This window comes from Camelus dromedarius, chromosome 14, assembly GCF_036321535.1.
Source record: "Camelus dromedarius isolate mCamDro1 chromosome 14, mCamDro1.pat, whole genome shotgun sequence".
Lineage (NCBI taxonomy): Eukaryota > Metazoa > Chordata > Mammalia > Artiodactyla > Camelidae > Camelus > Camelus dromedarius.
This window is the reverse complement of record NC_087449.1, coordinates 58083816-58106504: the sequence shown is the minus strand read 5'-3', so window position 1 is coordinate 58106504 and position 22689 is coordinate 58083816. Positions and strand designations below refer to the sequence as shown.

The following is a 22689-nucleotide window of genomic DNA, read 5'->3' as shown; positions in this document are numbered from 1 at the left end:
CCTCGTGCTCCTGGCTGGAAACTGGGATTTGCTAAGACAAGAGTAAAAAGCCACTGCTGAAACGGAGTGAATGTTAAAATGTCCCACGGTGTCCTGAGAGGTTTTATTCTGCTGGATGGTGACCCTAGCGGTAGGTTTTTGCCCAAATAATTCCATTTCGAAGTGTTGAATGAGGTGATTCTAAGTGAGAGGCGATCTGCCTCTGGGTGTGAGCTCTCTTGTCTCTCGTGGGAAGAAGCGTGAGGGCCACCTCCAGCCCTGCTGCTGAGGGGTCAACCTGGATTCAGGGCAGGAGGCTGGGGAGACCATCCCGCTGCCCCTGCCCTTTGAAGGTTAACCCCTACTCCTGCCTGCTTCTCACCAAGCCCACGGGAAGGACAGGACACAGGCCGCAGGCTATAGAGGAAACGTTCACCAGGTTTGCTGTGGGCCTGGGCTTCAGCCAGGTCAAGGGGCTCTATTCAGACAGGAAATGCCCGAGTAGACGGCAGCCCCGTCACATGACGGAGGCCACTGGGAGTATTAACAACAGAGGAAATAAACGATCTGTGAACAGGGACTGTGAGAAGAACTGGATACATAACGCAGTTAAAGGTCAAAGCTGGCCAGGTGAGAGAGAGGTGTGTGCCGCCTGCCACCCCAAGTCAGGGCGAGGCCTAGCGGAAGTAGTTGGGACATTCGTGGGCAACCAGGTGCCAGGCTTGATCAAAGGCCTGCACGACGGCTGGCTCCAGGGACCCCTCCTCAGTGGCCGCCAAGTTCTGCTCCAGCTGCTCCAGGCTGGACATGCCCAGGATGACCGCGTCCCCTGGGGCTCCCTGCAGGGGCAGATGGCCAGATGTCAATGCTCTTCTGCAGCATGGTGACCCCAGTTACACTCCCCCTCCAGCCCCACCCCAGCCAAGCCTTGGGATCTGATTTTTATTTACACCCTACACAGTTCTGGAAAGAACTTTAGGTACCTTCAACAGTGGTAACTGTGACTCCAAACCCTGTCTTTCCTCCTGCTGTTACACGGCTCATCATCAGACAGACCTAAATTCAGAGCCCAGTTCTGCCGCTAGCAGCTGGGTAAGCTTGGTTCCACTATTTAAACCCCCTGGGAGTCAATCTGCTTCTCAATTCTCAGCGTGGTTATGGGAATGAGAAATTATGGAAAGTTCTTAGCTCCCATTTATTGAAAACCTACTTTATCTATGTGCCAGACACTATGCAACTGTGTAAGGCTGAAGCTGGAGAAACATCTTAGCCAGGAAGACGCGGGGCACCAGAGAGGGGAGCTCCAGCTCCCACCAGACGAGTGGGCTGCAGTCAAATCTGTGATACATTTCTACCCCTTTCACAGCTGTGTGAACCCCAGTTTTCCCATCAGTAAAACTGGAATAATCACACTTCATCAGGCCAACATGATCACTCAATCCATGTTTGTAAAGCCCTCTTTACAGGGCTGGCACTTGGACAGCTACTAAGAACAACAGGAAGACATCTCAGAGGTAAAAACTATTTAGAAATCACCTTAAGGTAACTCCGGCTCCCCTAAAAGGGCAGAAGCAGAGCCTCTGGGGATGGCTGGGTTACCTGCAGCTGGGAGTGGTGGTACATCCACCGGAGGGCGGCCGACGTCATGCTGGGGGCGCTGGGCCCATATGCAGCCCCCAGGGCCTTCTCCACCAGGCCGATGGCCTCGAAGTGGTGCTCCTTCCAGAACCTGGGCAGGTGTAGTGTGGTGACACAGGTCAATACCATGGAGTCACACTGGGGGCCATAGTCCAAGAGCCAAGCAGGGCAGCTGTGCCCAGCCCTACCCCGCAGCATGGAAGGGCTGTGGGTCTCCTGCATTACTGGGCAGCAGAGCCACTCAGGATGCTGGCTCCCTCACCAGAGACCACAACAGTATCTTTACTCCTGAGACCCCGAAGCCTGTCCTCACTTGACCTAGAGAAACAGGCAACTAGTAAAGAGGCACAATTCGGCCCCAGGCTTCCTAAGCCTCCATCCAAGGCCCTCTCCTTCCCTCTTGGCAGGTGGTGAGCATTTCTCAGGGAAGAGCTATGACTTGGAAGACCCGGCATATCGTCCAGGGATTTGTCACGGAGATCACAAGAAAACAAGAAACCCTATGGGGCGTTTTGTAATACCTCCAGGAATCGAGATGTAGGTCCAGGCAGCAAAGGAAGGCCTGGAGCCCCCAGGAAAGCAGCCTAGAACTTCTCCATTTCAGATAGAGGGGACCCCCTCCCCACCCCCCACCTTGACGTGGCCCATCCGCAGCTCACCGATTCCTGTAGACCTCAGCCCAGCTGTTCCCAAAGAAGCGGCCCACAGGCTGTTTCCTGTCCTTGTCCTCGTACTTGTACTTGCCGGTCAGCAGGCCCCCTGCGGGAAGGCTGTCATCAGATCCCCTGCCCGCACTGCTCCTGGAGGCTGCTCTGGACCGAAGTGGGGCCAGCGGGGTACCCAGGAGGGATGGAGGACCCAGCCCAGCTTCTTGTCAAACCCCTCCCTGCTTCCCAGGTCCCAAGTCTGTCCCATACCAGCCAAAGGGTTGTAGGCGTAGAACCTCAGTCCAAAATGCCTGAGGCAGGGGAAGAGCTCCGTTTCCACCTGCCGGGTGGTGGCGTTGTACATGCCCTGCAGGCAGAAGGGGCCAGCTGGAGAGGGTGCACAGGTCAGGGGACCTCAGCTTTCTTTAAAAACCTTCAGTCAAAACCTGTCCATGACTTCAGCAATAATTTCCAAAATCACTAGTGGTGGAAGGGGATGAGGAGATGGTGCTGGCCCCTACGAAGGGACACTGAACGGGGTATGTCCTTCCGTAAATACCTGTAGGCACCAACTGTGGGCTGGACACTGAGTTCCCAAACACAAGTGGATCTAGTAAGGTCTCTGCTTCCAAGAGATGTTAGAGTTGCGTTAAAAACAGACAGAAGACAGGTGATCACAGAGAGGTGGGCTCTGAAATCATTAAGGATGTTCACAAATACTCGCTCAATATATGAAGACAAGCTCTGGAGACTGGAGGCCCCACTGGGCTGTCAGGAAAGGCTTTCAGAGGCAGAGGCCTCTAAGTGAGACCTGGGCAGTCTGCAGGGAGAAGGTGGGAGAGTGTTCCAGGCTGACGTGCACAGGGAGAAACAGGAAGGGATGGAAGCACACAGCAGGCAGGAAGGGGAGCCAGAGCAGAGAGCAGGTGCCTGGTGGCAGGGCTAAGGGCACCCGGGAGCCATCCGCAGCTGTAAGCAAGGGAGTGGCTGCTATGGAGAGGGCACGGGGACAGTCGGAGGGGCTGGGAGGACCCAAGATCAACAGGCACCCTGGGGACAGAGGCCTCTGCAGCCCTGGCCTCACCTGGTACACGGTGGGCAGGATCCAGCCGTTGCTCCTGCACAGGGTACAGATCTCAGCCACCTCCCAGGCGGCATAGTTGGAGAGGCCAAGCTCCACAAACTTGCCCTGCAGGGGAGAGGCCAAGGTCAGAACCCATCACAGCCTGGGACGCTAGGAAGGGGAGACTGGGCTGGGGATGCTGGGAGTCGGGTCTCTCCCCAGCTCTGCTCTGGGACAGCCCTGGAGCCTCTACTCTCCTGGGTAATGATAGGTCAAAGAGAGGAGCAGGGGTCCACCCTCACCTCCTGGTGCAGCTGGTGGCAGGCCCGCAGTGTCTCTTCCACAGGGGTGTCATGGTCAGGTGCATGTAGATAGAAGAGGTCGACCTGGGGGCACTGCAGCCGCTTCAGTGATGTCTCCAGCTGGGACCGGAGACTGTCAGGCTTCAGGGACCTCCCTTCCCAGGGATTGGCCTTGGTAGCGATTTTCACTTTGCAGGAAGAACATAAAGGTTAAGAAACTTATTACAACCACTTACTAGCCAAGTGACTCAGGCTTAGTTACTTCAGTTCTCTGAGGTTCAATTCTCTAATCTGTAAAATGGGGATGGTAACAATGGAACTGTCCTCATAGGGAGATCGTGAGGATCAAACAAGTTCTCACGTGTGAGTTCTCAGTGTTCACTGCTGTTGTATTATTAGTCGCAACTGCTGGCTGTGCAAAGTCTTGTACTAGGGGCCAAGTACACAGAGATGAACTAAAAACCCTCAATCTCTGCCTTCAAGGAGCTCAAAGCCTAGACAGTGACGGTACAATATGTAAGTGGGGTAGAACCCAGAGGACAGGTGTGTGGTCAACCTGGGAATTCCAGGGAGGGCTTCCTGACCCCGGAGCTGAGTCTCCAAAAAGAGTTACAGCCAACAAGGAAGGGTGGGAACTCGGGCAGAGTCACAGAGACAAGAAAGCACAGTATGTGAAGGGTCATCTGCAATTCTGAGTTCTAAAAGTACAAACTCCAGGCAGGGAGCAACGGGACACGAGACAAGAGAAGGGGGCACAGACCTAAATCCCAAAGGGTTTTCTCAAATACCATCATTCAAAGATTTTATGACTGAACTGGTCAACTGTCTCACTCTGGCTGTGGTACAGAGAGAGAAGTCAAGGGGACAGGCCTGCAGACAGGGGGACAAGTAAAGAGGCTGGTGCAAGAACTCAGGAGAGAGAGCCAGCTGCCAAGCCTAGCCCCTGGCAGATCAATTTGAGAGAGAGGTAGAAGGTAAAATGAGCAGAGGGCAATTACGGTTTCCCCCTCCCCTTCCAGACTCCCGGGAGTATGCACGTCTTCACATCCACTGTAGAGACACTCCCCATGAGAACGAGACAGTGTTCTGTGCTGCAAGCAGCTTGGAAGTGCTATGAAGAACTCTGGCTCTCTGGATTCTGTACTTTCCATACTTGGCAAAGGCAACTCAGTAGTTCACAAGGGAGGGAGTCATCAGACCACTTGGATATTAGAGAACAAGTCCAGATTTTCTCCATTCCTTACACTTCTCAATTCCCCCTGCATTCTTGGTGTGAACTTTCCCTCGGGTCCGGCCTGAGGACTTTGACCCAGTGAGTGCCAGGCCTCAAAGAAGGAAGCAGGGAAGGGCTGGAGGGGAAAAAACTCAGAAACAAAATCTTCACTAGCAACGAGAGGCAGCCAGGTGAACTAGAAAGTGTGGGTCTGAGATGCACATTTCCAGTCTGTTCCTCCAGATCCACCAGGCTCTGAATCTAACGAGGACCTAGAGGGGACCGCACACAAGCGGCCCACACCTGGGAAGGAAGAGCCTCAGGATGGAAAAAAGGAATCAGAGTGTGGTAGTAATAGTAACAGCTGACACTTGTTGGGTCCCATCCTGTGCCAGGCACTTCCAGTGGCATCAGGCTGATGAGGGACCATCCCTACACCCACACACATCCTCTACTGAAGCCACACCTGCCTCCTGGCCATCCTTCCACACACTGGGCACTTTGCATTTCCAAGCCCCATCTTGGCGCAGCTATGCCCTCAGCCTCTCATGCCCCTTCCTCTCATTCTCTGCACAGCAAACCACTATTGGTCCCTTAAGGCCCAGCTCCAGTGTTCTCTGAGCCTTCCCTAGTGCCTCTCCCTGTTCCGGTCATGCCCTCTTCCCCCTAAAAGTGCTTCCTCTTCTGGGCTCCCCTGCAATCACTTGCTTCCATCTTCCCCACTAGACTCTGAGCTCCCTGGGGACAGGATAGCATCGCTTTCCCTTCTACAGCCAATGAAAAGCCTAGCACTACAGGAATGGACAGAAAGGCATTACCTAGCCCTTACACCTTCCTCCTCACTCTACCACCCCTGTTCCCTCAGACCAGCCAATGATAAGGCTACAGCTTTCCCTAAGAAAGTCAGGGATACTGCCAACTGAACAGAGTAAAGTCTAGGGACTGACGAAAGACAAGGATGAGAAAAAGGCGCTGGGGGAGCTCAAGAGCAGTGAGGACAATAGGCAGAAGGGCGTAGGAAGAACGCCTGGGAACCGGTTATGGGCACCTGGCAGGGTTGGAACAGGGTACGGCATAGCTCTGGAGGCCAGGGCGGCAGCGGTGCACTAAAAAAGCAATGGGAGTAGAAACGAAGTACTAGATCTGGCTCAGGGTAACATTTGGGGGTTACCGAGTTGTAAACCCCAGGGGAGGAAGTGGAGGGGAAAGTGGTCAGGACAAAGCACTGTTGAGCTGACCAGGGTAAGATGCGCTTGGGGCTTGAGGAGCAGAGGGAATCAGAGTTGCGGGGTGACCAAGGGGAGGTCAAAGCCCCGGGAAAAGGACTAAGCTGTCTGTCCTGACCGAGGCTGGTGAACGGCTGGGGTCAGGTCAGCGTCCCGTGGGACTGTCTGGCTGCACCGTGCAGGGGTAGGCCTGGGGGCCAGGACGCGGGCGCCAGGAGTTACCTCTGCAGTCGCCGCCGCCGAGACCGAGCCCCAGGCCACCCAGGATGCTCTCGGACTGGCCGTCGCTGTACATGAAGGCCGTGTCCAGCTCAGTATGGCCGCGTTCCAGGAAGGATCGCACGGCTGCGGCGCTGGTGGGCGCGTCCATGCGGCGCCCCATCTCAATGGTGCCCAGCACGGTGGCGGGCCGGGCCGGAGAACCCGAGGAGGCCCGCGGCGGTCGGGACATAGCGGCGGCGGCGCGAGACTCGGGAGGCTGGGGGCTACGCGCGCAGCGAATGGCTGCGCGGACCACTGCGCGAGACAAGGTCCGGAGCATGAAGTCGGCGCCTGCGTAGTGGGGAGCCTCGGGCCCCGCCCACCCGCCACGGGGGTGGAGCCCCGGAGGCGGTGAGGGAATGAGGACAAAGTAATGCGGCGCCCCTCCACGCACGCTCGTTCGCCACGCCTCCAGGGGCCGTCCGTCAAGTGAGCGGCGCAAGAGGCGGAGCCGCGTGGCTCCGGGGCGGGGCCGAGCGGGGCTTCGGGTCAGCTGACTCAGACCCGAGGGACAGAACTCAGAAGCCGGGCGGTGCGGCGGATCTTGAGGTGGTGAGCCGAATATGAGGCTGGGGGCTGCGAGTCGGGACCCTAGACCTTCCCTACTACATCTTTCCTACCCTCTCCCCCAGCCCCTGGACCATCCTGGGGCTCCTGTCCCCACTTTGGGGCATGAGATCCTGGAGCGAGGCTGTGGGCTGGGATTGGGGAGGCCTTGGGGGCCCACGTCCCCCTCCTCAGGGGTGACCAGCATGGCCTCTTGGATCGGCCTGGCCAAAGGTTGGGGTCTGGATTTCCTTTTCAGCTCCTGGTCTTGGCCGACAGGCCCCTTCACTTCTGACGGCTTTGTTTTCCCCAGGGCAGGCCAGGGGAGGGGGGCCTCGCGGCAAATGAGCACTAATCCCAGCGGCTGCCCTGTCATTATCCCCACCAAACAGGCGGCCCGTGCTGGGCTGAGTCACTCAGAGGGTGTTGAGACCAAGGAGCTGGAGGACCGCCGCCCCAAGCCGGGACGCTCCTCCCCTCAGGTACTCCCCAGGTCTGCAGGGAGCCTAGATTGTCCCCTCCCACCACACGCCTAGGACAGGCTTCCAAGTGTGTAAGTGGGGAGTCTGCGCTTGGAAGTGTGAGGACTGGCGCAGTCTTGTCTATTCAACGCGTACTGAAGCCTGCTGTTTGCCAGGGTCCCTGTAGGGGAGGGGGGAGAGCTACAGCCAGAACAGAATAATAGCCATCCCTGACTATTACTGCTGAGTGTTTCACCTGTGCCAGGCACCATTCTAATCACTTGGCCTGGATTATCTCATTTAACTCTGCCATTAGCCTAGGGGGTGGATACTTGCATTACGCCCCCCCCCTCCATTTTACAGATTGGAACTCTGAGGCTCAATCACTTGCCCAAGAGTTCTATACTAGTAGGCATCAGACAGGTCAGTTCCAGGGTACTTTCTCCTCATCCCTAGGCCGTCCAAGCTCCCAATTAGGTCTTCCTTCTTTCCTTTCGGACTTCCTCTCTCTCCTTTCTTTCTTTTCTTCCTTCTTTCCTTCCTTTTTCCCTCCCCTCCCGGCCCCATCTCTCTGTCTGTCTTTCACTAATTTTCTTAACCTTTACTGTGCAGCTGGTGTGTCTAGGCCCCAAGAAAAAGTTTACAACTAGGCTGAAGGGAGTGGAGTGGGCTTAGATGTGAAGGTCGCTGAAGAGAGTGATGAGCATTCTTCGGGCATACGGACCAGGGTGGGGGAAGAGATGACAAGTGTTGTCCAGTCAGCTCCTGCAAGACCCCCTCTTTGAGAAGGCAGTGGAAAACAGGGTCTTAGTATCTTTACCACGCCCTCCGGCGGGGAGAGAACACGCCTAGGGGAAGAGATGGCATATACAGAAGTCTGCAGGCCTGAGGATGACTGTCTGAAGATTCAGAGGGAGGAACTGGAGAGGAGGTAGGGAGGTCAGTTCTTGGAGTACCCTGGGGCCCTGTCTCAAGGAATTTGGACTTATCTGATAGATAAGGGTGGCCACTTGAGCAGCTTCAGTGGGAAGCCTCTCCCTGACTCAGCTTGGGATCTGGAAGAGGAGCTTGCCTGTGGCAGGAGATGCCTTTCCCAGCGCTGCCTTTCTTAAAGTCTGGCCACATGCACCAGCATCCCCTGGGGGAGCTTCTTCAACCCGAGGTCCCTGAGCCCCAGCCCAGACTCACTGATCCTGAATTTCAAACATGTGCCCTCACTGAGTCCAAGGCCCCCCTGCTGTGGTCCTTGTCAGACGTACAGAGCTGATCAACCTTTGTTGCAACCCCGGACATCCATTTACTCGATGCTATTGGACCAGGAGGTGGGCCCATTCTCAGAAGCCAGAATCTACAGGTGACAGGCTCCATGCACAGTGGCCCTCAGAGGAAAGCCCCTTCTGTTCGGGGTGCAGGTGTGTCTCAGAGTGTCCTGAGCCCGGAGCTGTACAAGGGGCTCTGGGCATGGACAGGGGACCACCTACCCAGTGCCCTGGGCCCTGTGAGCCAAGGTACATCCCTCAACCCCCTTCCCCCTCATTGGGCATGTGTCCACCTTATTTCTTCCCTAATCGGGGTGAAAAGAGGGAGTGAGAATGGCCTCAGGGTAGTTGAGGTACTGGACTCTCCTTCTCAAAACAGTCACTACCGTTACATCAGACACCCGGCTAAGAGATTTATGTGCATTTCATCTGTACAGCAGCCCCGAGGAGTAAGTGTCATTATCCTCATTTTATAGACAGACTCAGACGGTTACTTGCGCAAGGCCACTCAACCTTATCTGTAAAATGAGGACAGTGTTCCCCTCACAGAGAAGTTACGAGGGTGGCAAAGGACTTGATTTGCCATGCCTTTTGGCACTGCAGAGGCACAGCGCCTACCTGGACTGGATGCTAACCTTGGGTGGCCTTGCAGGTGCTGGTGGCAGGACATCAGGTAAACGGCTCAGGCATCAGCTGTGCCGAAGGTCAAGGTGGGTCACCAAGGGACAGGAAGAGGCTTTCAGCCACACTTGTGGGGCCCTGGAGGTACTGCCGTGAACTGGGCAGGTGGTGACCTCGGATACCCTTGCGTCCAGCTCTGGGCTCCCTGGCGAGTCACACTAGGGCTGAGAGCCTCGAGCTTCCTGAGAAAAGAAGCTGACTCGCTTCCTTTCCCTTCCGATACCCCCAGATTGCTGTGACCTCAGCAGTTCCAAAGGTCTGGCCGAGATGTCTTTGCCCATTCAGATCACTGTACCGTAGTCTGAGTGGCTTAGAAACAAACATTAATTTCTCCCAGTTCTGGAGGCTGGGAAGTCCAAGATCAGGGTGCTGGGAGATTTGCTGTTAGTGAGGATCCACTTCCAAGATCATAGGTGGCTGTCTTCTCTCTGTGTCCTCACCTGGCAGAAGGGGTGAGGGGTCTCTCTGAGGTCTGTTTATAAGGGCGCTAATCCCATTCATGAGGGCTTTGCCCTCGTGACCTAACTACTCCCCAAAGGCCCCAGCTCAAAATCCCATCACATTGCACGTTATTTCAACATAGGAATTTGGAGGCGGGCGGTGGGGGTGGGACATAACATTCAGTCTCTAGCTTTCAGTTATAGGACGTTGCTTTATGAGAATCCTGGGTCTTTTGACACACTCAGGAACTGGAGGTGGCTGGAGAGAGCCTCACCCTGGATAAGGAAAGCCCTTCTGAGCTCAGTGAAAAGAGGAAGCCTGCCTTCTGGCTGCACGAGTCGCTGGGCTGCTGCGCCAGACCACGGGAGGGTTCCACCGCGCCCAGGGACAGAAGTGCTGGGGGCAGCATGGCATGGTGGCTATGAGCAGGGGTTTGGATCCCAGTCCTGGCTTTGACTCTTGGCCCTACCACTTCCTGCCTGGATGGTCCTGGCAAGTCACTTTCCTGGGTCCCCATGGCTGTATCAGCAGCCCCCACTTCATAGAGTTGATGTGTGGCAAAAATGCAGAAGGGCCTGTGAGGTGCTTAGCACAGAGCTGCTCAAGAGCTCAGGGCTGTGATGATTCTCCACAGCCCCACTTTCTCTTCCTCCTCTGGGAGTGTCACGTGGGCAGTGACTGCTCTAGTCACTGTTCAGGGTGCCCAGACACCAGGAGGGGACTTCCCTGCCTGCCCCTGCAAGCAGCCAGTTCCTAGCTCTGTCAGTGATGAGAATGGGGAGGTGGCTCTGGATGCCTTGCTGGCAGGCATCCCACACACAAGAGATGCTGAGAGAATACAGCTCAAACACGCCAAACTTCAGTCCCACCACCTGTGCAACCCGGGGGCTCCCTGGTCCTTCTCTATTTGCCTCGTCTGACCAATGTTGGGGGACAACTGTACTTTAGATTTTAAGGTTATACTTCGTTTACAGTTATTATAAAATACTTTGCTATATTCCCGTGTTGTACAATATATCCCTGTAGCTTATTTTATACCTAATAGTTTGTGCCTCTTAGTCTCCCCCCCCCATTTTGCCCCTCCTCCCTTCTCTCGCCCTACTGGTAACCTCTAGTTTGTTCTCATTGTCTGTGAGTCTGCTTCTTTTTTGTTATAATTGCTAGTTTGTTGTAATTTTTTGGATTCCACATGTAAGTGATAGCATACAGTGTTTCTTTCTCTGTCTGACTTATTTCACTTACTGTAATGCCCTCTGAGTCCATTCATGTTGCTGCAAATGGCAAAACTTCATCCTTTTATGGCTGAGTAGTATTCCATTGTGTGTGTGTGTGTGTGTGTGTGTGTGTGTGTGTGTGTACACTACATCTTCTTTACTCATTCATCTGGGACAACTGTACTTTAAATGAGATAATGTAATTAATGGGCCTGGTCTCAGAAGACCCTCACAGTGTAATTTACAAGAAGAATTCAGAGTTATAGACATTCAAGAGTTATAACAGAGGTGACATTGTCTGAGGGCTCAGTTCTCTACACCGTATTTATGAACTCATTTAATCCTCACAACTGTGTGGAGGAGGCACTGTTGTCGTCCCCATCTTGCAGATGAGGAAACTGAGGCACAGTGAGGCTGAGTCTCTTGCCCGAAGTCACACTGTTAGCACGTCGAGCTGGGATTTGAATGCTCTTGTCCCTGACCACAGAGCCAGCGCTCCCCGCACGCGTGGTTGCTTTGACCTTAGTGCTTGAGGTTGATTGTGTCCTCTGTCTGGCTCAGGGGCTCGGCCGGTGCCAGGTGGTAAGGCTGAGATGGGCTTAGGTTGGCCGGACCAGGACTGGGACCTGGATCTCCCCAAACTGAAGGCCCCCTCTTTTTCCCTGTAGAGCCCTCGCCTGCCTCGGCACACCGGTACCCTCTCTCCCTCCCTCCCTTCCTCTGCAACTATGGTCTGGAAGAAACTGGGCTCCGGCAACTTCTCCAACTGCCCCAACGGCTCCCGCCAGTGGATATGGGACGTGTTTGGCGAGTGTGCCCAGGACGGCTGGGACGAGGCCAGTGTGGGCCTGGGCTTGATCTCCATTCTCTGCTTCGCTGCATCCACCTTCCCGTGAGTAACATCAGGGTGGTGGGACCAGGCTGGGTTGCACGGCTGGGGCAGTGAGGGGCTGAGCAGAGTTGGTGTTGCCTGGCTGCCCTCGGGCCTCTCCAGACTCAAGGCCAAGTGTGCTCCCCCCTCCACCCCCACTCACTGACTTTCAGCCCCTCCGAAGGGCCCTACACTGAACCCCACTCTAGGCCCTGCCTTGTGCTGGGCCTTGGGGACACAGAGATAATAGTACTAACACCTGCTACTGTTCACTGAGTGCCCGCTGTGTCCTAGCTCATTTCTAAGCACTTGACATGTTTGTACCCTATTTAATCCTCATAACCACCCTGTGAAATAGATACAGTCTCCATCCCTACTTTACAAGAAAATGGAAACCCAAAGAGATTAAGTGACTTGCTCTGGATTGCACAGCTAGTAAGAGAAAAGGCAGAGGAAGGGGTGGGCTGGGATGCAGCAAACAAGGCCTCTGTCCTGTGATAGTCTGGTGGCGGACAGGCATTGATTACAAAACAGCGTGGCCACTGCTGTGATTAGGGACTGAGGACACACCATGAGTCCCTTGACTGCTCTGCACCTCAGTGTCCTCATCTGTAAAATGGGAATATTGTTCGTTACCTCACAAGGTTGGTGCTATAAGGACGGCCGTTAACACACTGTATGCTCAGTCCCATGGCTGGGCAGAGGGTGTGAGAGTTAGGGGCCAGGGAGAGGTGAGGTCAAAGAGGTCATCAGGGGCCTTGTAACATAAGGACACGCTCCACTGTTAGATTTTGTGCTCTCTATCCTGAGGGAGAAAGATAATGGTTTAATTGAGAGAGAGTTCATACACAATAGAATCAGCCATTTCAGCGTCCAAGTCCACGGTTTTAGTATATCCAGAGTTGTGAAGCCATCGCCACAATCAGTTTTAGAGCATTTTCTTCACCCAAAAAAGAAACCCAGAGAGAAATGAGTCATTCCTCATTTCCCTCTAAATCTCCCAACCCCTGCCACCAATCTCCTTTCTGTCTGTAGATTTGCCTATTCTGGGCATTTCATATAACTGGATCAGACAGCACGTGGCCTTCTGTGACTGGCTTCTTGCCCTGAACATAACATCTCCCCGGTTCACCCACGTTGTGTGTAGCGCGTGTGTGTCTGTACTTCATTCCTTTTTATGTTTGATACTAGTCCATGGTATGTGTGTACCACATTTTGTTTATTCATTCATCCACTGCTGGACATCGGGGTGGTTTCAACCTTTTGGCCCTTATGATTAAGGCTGCTCTGTACAAGTATTTGTGGGAACATGTGTTTACTCCTCTTGGATGTAGATCTAAGGAGTAGAATTTCCAGGTCACATGGTAACTGTATGTTTAATCTTCTGAGGAACTGCCAGACTGTTTTCCAAAACATTTTCACCATTGTATATTCCTCTCAGCAGTGTATGGCGGTTCCAGTTTCTCTGAATCGCCATCAACACCTGCTATTTCCTGTCTTTTTCATTCTAGTCGTCCCACAGGGTATGAAGTGCTCTCTCATTGTAGTTCTGGTTAGTGTTTCCCCGATGGCTGGTGGTATTAAGTGGTTCTTCGTGTGCTTGTTGGCCAACTTATATTTTCTTTGGAAAAAGGTCTATTCAGATTCTTCACCCATTTTTCTTTTCTTTTTTTTTAAATTGAAGTATAGTCGGTTTACAATGTTGTGTTAATTTCTGGTGTACAACATAGTGATTCAGTTATACAAATATATATATTTCTTTTCATACACCATAGATATTTTTTTTCATTATAGGCTATCGCAAGGTATTGAATACAGTTCTCTGTGCTCTACAATAGGGTCTTGCAGTTTATCTATTTTACATAGAGTAGTTAGTATCTGCAAATCCTGAACTCCCAGTTTATCCCTCCACCCCCGCCTTTCCCTCCTGGGAACTACAAGTCTGTTTTCTATGTCTGTGAGATTGTTTCTGTTTTGTAAATAAGTTCATTTGTCTCATTTTTTTTTAGATTCCACATAAAAGTAGAATTTTTTTTAACGGAGGTACTGGGGATTGAACCCTGGACCTCATGCATGCTAAACACGCACTCTGCCTCTGAGCTATGCCCTTCCCCTGTACTAGATACAACACCCTCATCTGATACATGATTTGCAAGTATTTTCTCCCATCTTGTGGGTTGTCTTTTCAGTTTCTTGAAGGTGTCATTTGAAGCACAAAAATTCAAAAATTTAATGGTGTCCAGTTTATCTTTTTTGTTGTTGTTGTTGTTTGTGCTTTCGATGTTGTATGTATGTTGTATTAAGAAGTAATAGCTTAATCTGGCTAACAAAGAATCACCTTTATCTTTTCTTCTAAGAGTTTTGTGTAGACTTATCCAATTCTGACACCAATTGTGATGTGTGTTTTTTCCCACAATACCAAGCAATCAGCTCAATTCTTACACGATCCGACTGAAGACAGCATCAGATCCCACAGGTTTAGGGCCCCATCCTACAAGACCGCTCCCTCCTTCCCCACTTCAGACGTCAGTCACAAGTCCAGGTTGTCACCTGTGCTTCTGGCCTCTGGCTATAGATTTAGAGGTTCCCACGACCCCTCCTTAGCTTCAATTAGTTTGCTAGAACGGCTCACAGAATTCTGAGAAACGATTTTTCTGGAGGCTTCATACACAGGTATGATACCTCTGATCACGTGGTTGGTTCCCATGGCAACCACTCCCGATTCTCAGGAGACCTAAGGGCTTTCCAGAAGTCACCTCATCAGCATTACAGAAGACACCTTCCTTTCCTTCCACCCTTAGGACATTCCACCGGCTTTAGGCGCTCTCTGCAGGGAATGGGGAAGACCAAACATATACATGTCTTACTGTATAATCACAGTATCACAAATTACCTCTTACATTTAGAGCTTTGATCTAGCTTGGGTTATATTTTGTATACAGTGTGAAGTAGGGATCCAACCTCATTCTTTAGCATGCAGTTCCCAGTTGTCCCAGTACCATATGTTAAAAGCCTGTCCTTATCCCATTGACTTGTCCTAGCATGTGTTGAGGGCTGGACATTTTTACCACCTCAGCTTGTCCCAGTTGCCATACAAGATGTGACGGAAGTAAGCAGAACCGACGCCATCCTTGCCTCTGCAGAGCTTCCATTCTGCCACCCACTAAAGATAACCTGGGAGCCATAGGGTAGGAGGACTGGAGGCACAAGGACAGAGGCTGGAGGCAGGGAGGCTGCCTTGGAGGCTGTGTAAGGTATCCAGCAAGCAATGATGGGGTTGGCATAGGTGGCCCTTAGGAGGCAAACTGGACTGGCCTAGGTGACTGGTGGAGGCCGAGGCAGGGCAACTCCCTGTCCTGAGGTGAGAGCTTCCCCAGAACTATGAAGAGCTGGCTGAGGCTTCCCCTTTCCACCTGGTGTAATCTTGGCCCTGCCTGGGCCTGGCTGATTAACTGGGGAGGTGGGTCAGCGGCCTGGGAGAGAGCCCCACCCACCTTCGTGCTTCTCATTAGGACTTGGCCTTCCCTGAGTGTGACAGAATCACTTCCCTGTGATTTATGGAGACACATCAAGTCACAGTTTATTAGAGGAGGCTTTCCTAAGGGCCACAAGTTCAACCTGAAGGGCCTTCTCCATGCCAGGCCTGTGCAGGGCTCAGGAAGCTTGAGTCCAGGAGGAACTGGCAGATGCTGGAAGAGTGCCCATCAGGGAAGGCCCTGAGGAGGAACTGACATTTCCTGAAGGATGTAGAGGAGAGAGTGGGCAGGCCATCTGCCCATGAAGAGTTTGGAGGAAGGGAAAGCAATCCTGGTGGAGGGACGTGCAGAGGGATGGGGGGCCTTATCAGGACGTGCTCAGGAGGATGTCGGTCCTTATTGAAGAGCAGTGGAGGGCTCTGACAGATTTGGGCAAGATTGGGGTTTTAGATCCTTGAGAACGTAGACAGAAACGAAGGGAACAGGCTTGGGTAGGAACTGGAGAGGCCTGGAGGTGGGTAGGGGTGGGGCTCGGTAGGCGACAGAGGAGAAATGATGGCTGTGGGAAGACCAGAGACCTGTCCAGCTTTCCTAGTTTCTGTCTTGGGTGATGGGTGGGCTGCGGTGCTATTTAGTTACCTTTTACTGATTTAAATACATGCAAATGATTAAAAAGAATTACCAGCAGCAAACGGAAGTTGTGGAGCAGCTCAGAGCAGGACTGGAGCCTCAGAGTCTGGATGTGAATCCTGATTCCATGACTTTTCAGTCCCCAAAGAGGGGATTGGAAGGAAAGGGACTTGACCGCATGGCTTCTGTAACGTGAGCTCCAGGAGGCACAGCCCCGCCCTTCTCTGGTGCCCCTTGCCTATAACAGGCTGTAGTCTGGCCCATCTGATCATCAGCCATCCCTGGAGATAAGGCAGAGCCCAGGCCATATCACTGTCACCATCCTTCTGTCAAACCCATCAGCCCCTCCACAGAAGAGAGAATCCAGGGTCCCTGTGAAATGGTTCTCAGGACCTGAGACAAGACGTTGGGACCCTATAAAAACCTCAGGGCCCCACCGAGAGCCCCTGGGTGCTCTGGGTGAGAATCTGTGTCACTCTATGGATCTCTCTGGAAAGATGCACGTCCCATCAAGGTGCCGGGTTGGAAGGGATTCCCCAGTAAAAACCCCCTAAGGGCAAAGAAAGGCTCATGAGAATCCTGCGTGCAGGAAGGGTTGGTTCCAGGTGACCTCTGTGCAGCCCCTGCCCCGCAGTCCTCTCGTCCAGGGCTATTCCCACATTTACCCTCCACGCGGTGTCACAGCCCTCGGCCTCTGAGCATGCACCTCCCTCCTCTGCCACAGCCAGTATATCAAGGCCTGCAAGACGGGCAACATGGACCAGGCCCTGTCCCTGTGGTTCCTCCTGGGCTGGATCGGTGGAGACTCCTGCAATCTCATTGGCTCCTTCCTGGCTGACCAGCTGCCCCTGCAGGTGGGCCGATCCCCGGGTGGGGTGGGCGGCCAAGAACTGCCATGGCAGGGGTGTCCTTCCATCCTGCAAGGGCCCCACACTGTGGAGAGAGCCCTCTGCCTCTGTGTGACATTGGGCTGCCCACTGCCCTTCTGTGGGCCTCAGTTTCCCCACCTGCAGAATGAGCATGTCAATCCAAAGGGTCACTGGGGTCTTGGACCTTGGAGGTGCTAAGGTCTTGACTCAGCTTTTGGGATGTGGGGTCCTGGAGGAGGAACGTTCTCCTGTGGGAGGCCCGGGTACGGTCGCTCTGCAGCCGGGTGGGGCTGGGAGGCAGAGTCAGGAACCTGTTGTGTCCCCAGGCGGGAGTGCAGAGCCTTAATTGCCCCTGTATCCAGCGAGACATGAGCCACCCCTTACCCTCTGAGCCCTATTTTGACCCACCCATAATGCCCACCACTGTTTCCTCCATCTGCTTGGGCTGGTGCCCCTCCAGGCCCTGGCCTCCAATGTCTGGTTCTGCCAGGGAGGAATTATGACCCCCTCCTTTCCAGACATGGAAACAGAAGCTTCCAGAGGTGAAGCCGCTTGCTCAGGGTCACTGGGCTGGGGTGGGGGCCCCGGTGCTGGGCCGCGGTCCCAGCGGCCTGGGCCTGCCGCCAGCGCCCTGCGCCCCCGCGTCTCTTGCAGACCTACACAGCCTTGTATTACGTCCTGGCCGACCTGCTGATGCTGTCCCTGTACTTCCATTACAAGTTCAAGAAACGCCCCTCTCCGTGTGAGTACATTGGTCCTTCTGTGTTCAGGCACTTTGGGGCAGCCAGGAGGCCTGGGAGCTTGAGAGAAAGCAGGTTTCCCATTGCTGGTGATAACCCAAACCTCAGAAAGGCCTTATCTGAAAGCCTGAGCCCTGATCGGCTGATCAGCCGAGATAGAGGGCGATGAGCAGATCCGGGCGGGACCACAGGGTGCCCTTCACTGAGGTTCTCAGTCACCGAACACGCTGCAGCTGCTCCTCTGTGCTGGGGAAACAAGGACAAGGCACACAGGCCATCTCTGCCCTTCAGATTTCAGAAGGGGTCAGAGCCAGGGCTGCACAGTAAACCCCAGCACATGGGGTTGGGGCTGTCTTCATTAGCATTTCCATGCCTGATAACCACCCTCCTGCTCCCACTGCCCTCATCAGTTCACCTTTACAACTCTGGAAGATGGGTACTGTAGTTATACCCATTTTACAGATGAGGAATAAAAGCTCAGAGACATTAGGTCACTTGCCCAAAGTCACACAGCCACTGAGGACTCAAAGCCCAGTCTGTCTGCTGCCACTTGGGTGCCTAACCTCAGCTTCCCTCCTGCCATGTGTACAGGGTCTGCCCCCATCAATTCTGTGCTCTTGTTCATCTTGGGGGTGGCTTGTGCCACCCCACTGCTGAGCAGCACCAGCTCTGTGGCTGCCCCGAGGGAGGTCTTCCGGGGACGGACGCTCCTGTCCGTGGAACCGGGCAATAAGGTGAGGTGTGGGTACGCGGTGGTAGAGTGGGGGTGCGGGTCCGGCTTGTCCTGAAGGCCCTCCCCCATACAGCCACGGGAGCGAGGGAACTGCCCTCTAGGAGGGAGCTCGGGGCTCTCACCCTGCACCCTGGCCCCTCCTGGGCACTGAGCATCCTGTTCTGCCCTCTCAGCCCTTCACGAAGCAAGAGGTCATCGGCTTTGTCATCGGCTCCATCTCCAGCGTGCTGTACCTGTTCTCCCGGCTGCCTCAGATCCGCACCAACGTGAGCCGTGGGCAGGGGCGGTGGGCTGGCCGCTCGGGCCCCTGGGTTAAGGAGTAGCACATGGGCGCGGAAGGTCTTGTCCACACCACTGTTGGCTTGCGCAGCTTAATCCGGTTCTCCAAGCCTCAGTTTCTGCCTCTGGAAATGGGATGCCTGCCATCCAGGGATACATGTGACATATGTGTCCCAAGGAGGTAGGAGGTCAGGTGAGAGCGAGGGGCTGAGAGTAGAGGTGAAGGTGGGGGGTCAGGGATGGGCGTGGGGCAGGGAGAGAGCACCTCGGGGCCGGCAGGGTGGTGCAGCCATGGTCTCCTACCCTCCTGGGCGGGATAGGGCAGGGGGCCCTGGAGAGGGTGTTGGAGTGGGGATGAGGAGTCAGGCCCTGGAAGGGGCTGGTCTGGGCACCTGGCCCATGGTAGACACCGGTCACACTGTGAAATTGGCTCAGAGCATGTGCAGTGAGACAGGGCAGATGGACATGTGGACAGTTACAGTCCAGAGAGCCGAGAGCCCCGTGTGAGGTCTCTAACCCCCACCCTCTCTAGTTCCTTCGGAAGTCGACCCAGGGGATCTCCTACTCGCTGTTCGCCCTGGTGATGCTGGGGAACACGCTGTACGGGCTGAGCGTGCTGCTAAAGAACCCCGAGGTGGGCCAGAGCGAGGGCAGCTACCTGCTGCACCACCTGCCCTGGCTCGTGGGCAGCCTGGGCGTCCTGCTGCTCGACACCATCGTATCCTTCATGGCGTGAGGGCTGGCGGGGCCAGCATGGTTGCGGCAGCCTCTGCCTGCACACAGCTTCAGCATCCGGCCATCCTTCCATCCACCCATCAAGAGTCAAACCTCCCGTGTGCAGGGCACCCCGCTAGGCACCAGAGCAAGTAGTGAGCAACAACAGAATGACCCTTGCCTTTGGAAGCTCACAGCTCAGTGGGGAGGCTGAGCGGACACACATAATCATAATTACTTCACTGGGATCCACCAACTGCCGCAGAGAAAAACTGCAAGTGTATGTGAGCCGGGGGCTGTCCTGGTTTAGAGGCTCAGCAGAGGCCACTGCGGATGCCATTTATTTATTTACTCTTTTTTGGGGAGCGTGGTAATTAGGGTTTTTTATTTTTTTAATTTATTTTTAATGGGGTTACCAGAAATTGAACCCAGTACCTCATGCATGCTAAGCGTGCACTCTACCACTGAGCTATACCCTTCCCGCTACACATGCCATTTAAATTGTACCCTGAAGGAAAAGAAGTTAGTCAGGCAAAGCAAGGGAGGGATGTTCCAGACACAGCTTGTGCAAAGGCCCTAGAGAACAGGGCATAAATCAGCCCATGGAGGCCAGAGGAAGGAAAGCTGGAACGTGAAGACACACGAGTTAGAGACAGAAAAACTTGGGCTCAGATCCTGGCTCTCCTGCGTCCTAGCTGTGTGACACAGGGCCAACCGTTAGCCTCTCTGTGCTTCCATATCTTTGTCCCACTGTCTCACCAAGATAATGGGGCAACTACATAAGATAAAGTCTCAGGAAACACTCAGCGCCCAACCCAGCACACAGTGAGTGCTCAGTAAATGTTGGCTGGGTGGCTGAGCAGGGCAATATTTGGATCTCCTTCAGGAGAAAGTAAACATGGCTATAGTTCGACATTTGCTGACTCCCTGTTGGGTGCAAGGAGAGATAAAGAAAAGTCGAGTTCTAGCGCCACTTAGTGAAACCACTGGGACACTGTAGGGTGGAAGGAAGGCAAGATCCTGGGGCCGGGGTCAGGGGAGGATGCCCGAGGGAGGAAGACCCCAGCGCTGGACTTGGTGGATGAATGGGGTTCGTCTGGGGTCGAGGGGTCGGGAGGCAGCAAGAGCAGCAGCTGGGAGGCCGTGGCTGACCCTCCCAACCTGGCAGAGTTGGGGACAGAGGAAGGGAGGGGGGAAGTAGCTTCGGATGGAGCCACAGGCCACGCAGGGGCAGGTCTGACCCAGTCTGCTCTGTTCGGCCTTGACATCAACCTGTCCAGATCTCCATACAGTTCCTGCTGTACCGGGACGCGGCCACCTCCTCAGAGCGCCAGTCACTCCTCCCCAGCTGACCAGGACCCAGGCCCAGCCCAGGATGACAGGGACCTCCAGATGCCACACTCAGGAAGGGAGAAGTCTGGGCAGTGATGGTGCCCTTGGACTGAGCTGTGGAGGAAGCCGGGGGGCCTAGAAGTCCAGCCCAGCCCCTCCCTGCAACACCTCCGAAAGCTTGGAGCTGCCTCTTCGAGAAGCCCTGACTGATTGCCTCTTCCTGGAGCAGGACGACCCTCTCTGGGGACTCACCTCTCAGGGTCTGAGCATCTGTCCCTGGGAGCCTAACGCAGGGGCTGCCGCCAAAACCTCGCCTCTAGGGGGACAGAACGGCTGCCCCTTGGCTCACCTACCTCACTCTGCCCGCTCAGCCCCGGGGAGGGTCCCGCTCCTCCTGGTGCGGCCAGGACTGTCCTAGTAAACGGTACTCCCAGCGCAGCCTGTTCTCGTTCCTTCCCTGAGGTGCCGGCGGGGTCCGGGCTGCTCTGGGAACAGTGTTGGATGGGGAAGGGGTCCTACCTACAGGTCCAGGGTGTGGGGGAGCCAAGCAGGAAGGGGCTGGGTTGGCTGGCTGCCTCTGCCTGGCCTCTCGGGCCTCTGGTTTCTTCAACCTTCTTCTCTGTGACAGGCTCCACACCTGGTAGTGGGGACACAGCAGCGAGAATGACACTCCAACAGGGTCCCTGCACCACGGTGCTCAGCATGAAGCAGAACAGTTAAGGTTCCGATCTTGGTTCTGCATCTTAGCTTTTCTGTGCCTCTGTTACTCATCTGTGCAATGGGTTAACAGTGTTGCTGCTTCATACGTTCTTCTGAGGATTAAATAAAATGGTGTCATTACGGAGGATAGCCCCAAAGTCTGGCATGCAGTAAGAGCTCAATGAAGGTTAGCTTTGATAGTTTTTAGTTGGAGGAGAGGGACAACCAGCTCTCCCTAGAGACCAGGGAGGCCTTCCTGGAGGAGGTAACATGGTAGAAGGAGCAGAGGGTAACCAATGAGAGTGTTGCAGGTGGGAAGGCTGGAGAGGAGGGCTGGGCTTAGCCCCAAGCTCTAGCTCCTGTGCCCTGACCTCAGTTTGTCTCCTAGACCCTCTCTGGAGTTCATTTTCTTCTTGGCCACAACCCCGTGGGTGGCCAGGACAGGAGGGCCAGCTCCCCTCCGTGCTGACCTGCTCCTGCCCCCACACACCCCGCCCCAGGCCCAACGGGTCCCACGAGCCATCAGGGTGGGTGGTGCCGGGTGCGGGTGAAGGCTGAGCCTCAGCGTGAACCTCCTTTAGAATCTTCTCTACCAGCCCCAGAGAAGGGAGCCTGGCCACGGGGCTGCAGCCTCTGCCACAAGGGGGCGCCATGGCCCAGTTTGATGTCACAAATATTTACCAAACTCAGCCCGTCTGTCCACCCACCCTGGACCACAATATGCTGGGCATCTGGGATGGGGAGACAGTTTCAGGGCTCTCATGGGAAGGACTCTGACCAGAAGGTACAAAGTGCTGTAGGAATGAGCACTCAACCAGGGAAGGCTTCATGGAGGAGGGCTCCTGGAGCCCAATCTTGAGGGAGAGGGAAGGGCATCTGGGAAAGGGAAGGGTGTGCCAAGGCCCGGAGATGGGAGTCAGGGCTGCTTCCAAGGTGGGGCTGATGTGAGGACAAGGTGGTGGGGGCGGGGCCAGCGCTCACAGCAGGTGACAGGGTTTAGTTGGAGGAGGAGGAGGAAGGAATTGGGGTGTGGGGAGACCCAGGCCTGCAGAGCCCTGTGTGTCACCTGGCATGCAGCTGACATTTATTGAGCACTTGCTGTGTGCAGGGCTGGGCTGTGCCCTCATTCGGTCCTCACTATCCCCTCTGCGGTAGGCACAGTCATTGTGGCCATTATACAGGTGGGAAATCAGACTCTGAGGAATTAGGCCACTTGCCCAAAGCCCCCCAGCTAGGAGTGGCAGATGTTGGATGCACATCGGGTCCCTCAACTACAGGGCCGTGGCAGGGCTGGCAGGGCTCAGGGGCCCTCCAAGTCTCCTCCCTGCCTCCACCCTTGGCTGCAGTCCTGGACTTCAGGCCGGGTGCCATCTAGCCTCACCCTTGCCTTTGGGGACAGCCCAGGCTCCCTTCCC

The 22689-nt window shown here is 54.7% G+C and overlaps 2 protein-coding genes across 7 annotated transcripts; one reads left to right on the top strand and one right to left on the bottom strand.

Annotated features, from left to right (window-relative positions):
* Positions 1-419: 419 nt before the first annotated feature.
* AKR7A2 (aldo-keto reductase family 7 member A2) lies at positions 420-6628 on the bottom strand. The gene is made up of 7 exons (XM_031464216.2): positions 6291-6628; positions 3630-3817; positions 3349-3453; positions 2535-2631; positions 2277-2376; positions 1579-1708; positions 420-818 (listed from the first exon to the last, which is right to left on the bottom strand). The coding sequence occupies exons 1-7, from the start codon at positions 6607-6609 to the stop codon at positions 657-659; spliced, it is 1101 nt and encodes a 366-aa protein (XP_031320076.1). The 5' UTR covers positions 6610-6628; the 3' UTR covers positions 420-656.
* A 156-nt stretch (positions 6629-6784) lies between these two features.
* SLC66A1 (solute carrier family 66 member 1) lies at positions 6785-21013 on the top strand. Of its 6 annotated transcripts, none has more exons than XM_010997655.3 (9): positions 6788-6878; positions 7268-7357; positions 11600-11823; positions 16637-16762; positions 17432-17519; positions 18109-18251; positions 18424-18516; positions 19062-19247; positions 20524-21013. In XM_010997655.3, exons 3-9 carry the CDS (start codon positions 11725-11727, stop codon positions 20593-20595), a joined length of 807 nt encoding a protein of 268 aa, XP_010995957.1. In that variant the 5' UTR covers positions 6788-6878; positions 7268-7357; positions 11600-11724; the 3' UTR covers positions 20596-21013. The 6 variants fall into 6 exon arrangements, with proteins under 6 accessions (XP_064350059.1, XP_064350061.1, XP_010995957.1 ...); XM_031464223.2 differs by having other exon boundaries at positions 16633-16762; XM_064493988.1 differs by having other exon boundaries at positions 6814-6881; positions 16633-16762.
* Positions 21014-22689: the final 1676 nt, after the last annotated feature.